This window comes from Syngnathus scovelli, chromosome 6 (genome assembly GCF_024217435.2).
Source record: "Syngnathus scovelli strain Florida chromosome 6, RoL_Ssco_1.2, whole genome shotgun sequence".
In the NCBI taxonomy this organism is placed as follows: domain Eukaryota; kingdom Metazoa; phylum Chordata; class Actinopteri; order Syngnathiformes; family Syngnathidae; genus Syngnathus; species Syngnathus scovelli.
The window spans coordinates 171,065-172,170 of record NC_090852.1 but is presented as its reverse complement, the minus strand read 5'-3'; the positions used below and the strand labels follow the sequence as shown (position 1 = coordinate 172,170).

Below are 1,106 nucleotides of genomic sequence, written 5' to 3'. Positions count from 1 at the left end.
GTGTTCTGGGACCTCGGGTTAAGGTTAGGGTTGCGAGGGACGCCTTACGTACGCTCACGCCCTCGGCCTCGCAGTAGATCTGCAAAGGGCTGAGGCCGTCTGGGAAACGGACTTGCAGAAACTTCAAGACGGGGGAGCGCCACTCCCTCTCCTGAAAGGCAGAGGCATGCATCCGTCCGTCCGTCCGTCCGTCCGTCACATCTCTGGCCTCAACACGCTTGTGCGAGTCTTCCCACCTCCAGCTCCAGGATGCGGAACTCAAGCAGTTCGTTTTGGTCTCGGATATCCTGGATGTGCTCTTTCAGACGCGCTTCTTCCGCCTCCATCCGCCTGACCTGAAAAGACAGTCAGACCTCATCTGCGGGGCTTCCCGACAGGTGTGACGCCAAGCGACTCCGCCCAGCGCCTTTCTTTCCGTCACCTTTTCGGCCAACTGCTGATTGCTCTGACGCAGCAGCTGCTTCTCCTCCACCCACTTGACATTCTAGAAGAGACAAACGCGTGGACAGCTTTGGAATGTTGTGTCATTTTCATCCACAAATTCTTTGGTTGACTGGAAAATGACATTTGCTTTTCTCCGCATTTTCCCAGCCACGTTCGGGGGGGGGGGGGGGGGGGGGGGTGTTGGTCCAGTAATGCCAGACGGATGAGTGACTGAAGAATGTAGCTATTTTGTCTGAGAAAAAGGTGTGCTCATTGATGAGCTTACCTGTCCTTGTTGCTTCAGCGCTGACTCCAGATCTGCTACTCTGCTTTGATAGTGACCCATTTCTACCATCAGCTTTTCTCTGGTCTGAAAGGAGGAGGAGGGAGGCTGCTCCTCCTCCTCCTTTCAGACCAGAGAACACCCGAGGCTGGGTGAGAACGGGGAGGCTGCGACCCGGCCGGGGGTTGCGGGAAGGGGCGCCACCTTGATCTCCTTCTCGGCGTCGTAGTCCCCTTCGCTGGTCTGGGCTAGCAGAGCGTAGGCTCGTTGCAGCGCTTGATATTCTTGCGTCAGCTGGCGGTAGCGAAGCTCCGCCTCTTCATGCACACACCAATGCAACACAGCACTAGTACCAGAATCAGTCAGACCGGCGACAAAGCACCCGCGACGCAAAGACGAG

General features: G+C 56.8%; 1 protein-coding gene across 1 annotated transcript; it reads right to left on the bottom strand.

The window, feature by feature from the left end:
• Positions 1-203: 203 nt before the first annotated feature.
• LOC137840362 (janus kinase and microtubule-interacting protein 3-like) lies at positions 204-812 on the bottom strand. Its single transcript, XM_068651050.1, has 3 exons — positions 710-812; positions 422-484; positions 204-335 (listed from the first exon to the last, which is right to left on the bottom strand). The coding sequence occupies exons 1-3, from the start codon at positions 776-778 to the stop codon at positions 210-212; spliced, it is 258 nt and encodes an 85-aa protein (XP_068507151.1). The 5' UTR covers positions 779-812; the 3' UTR covers positions 204-209.
• Positions 813-1,106: the final 294 nt, after the last annotated feature.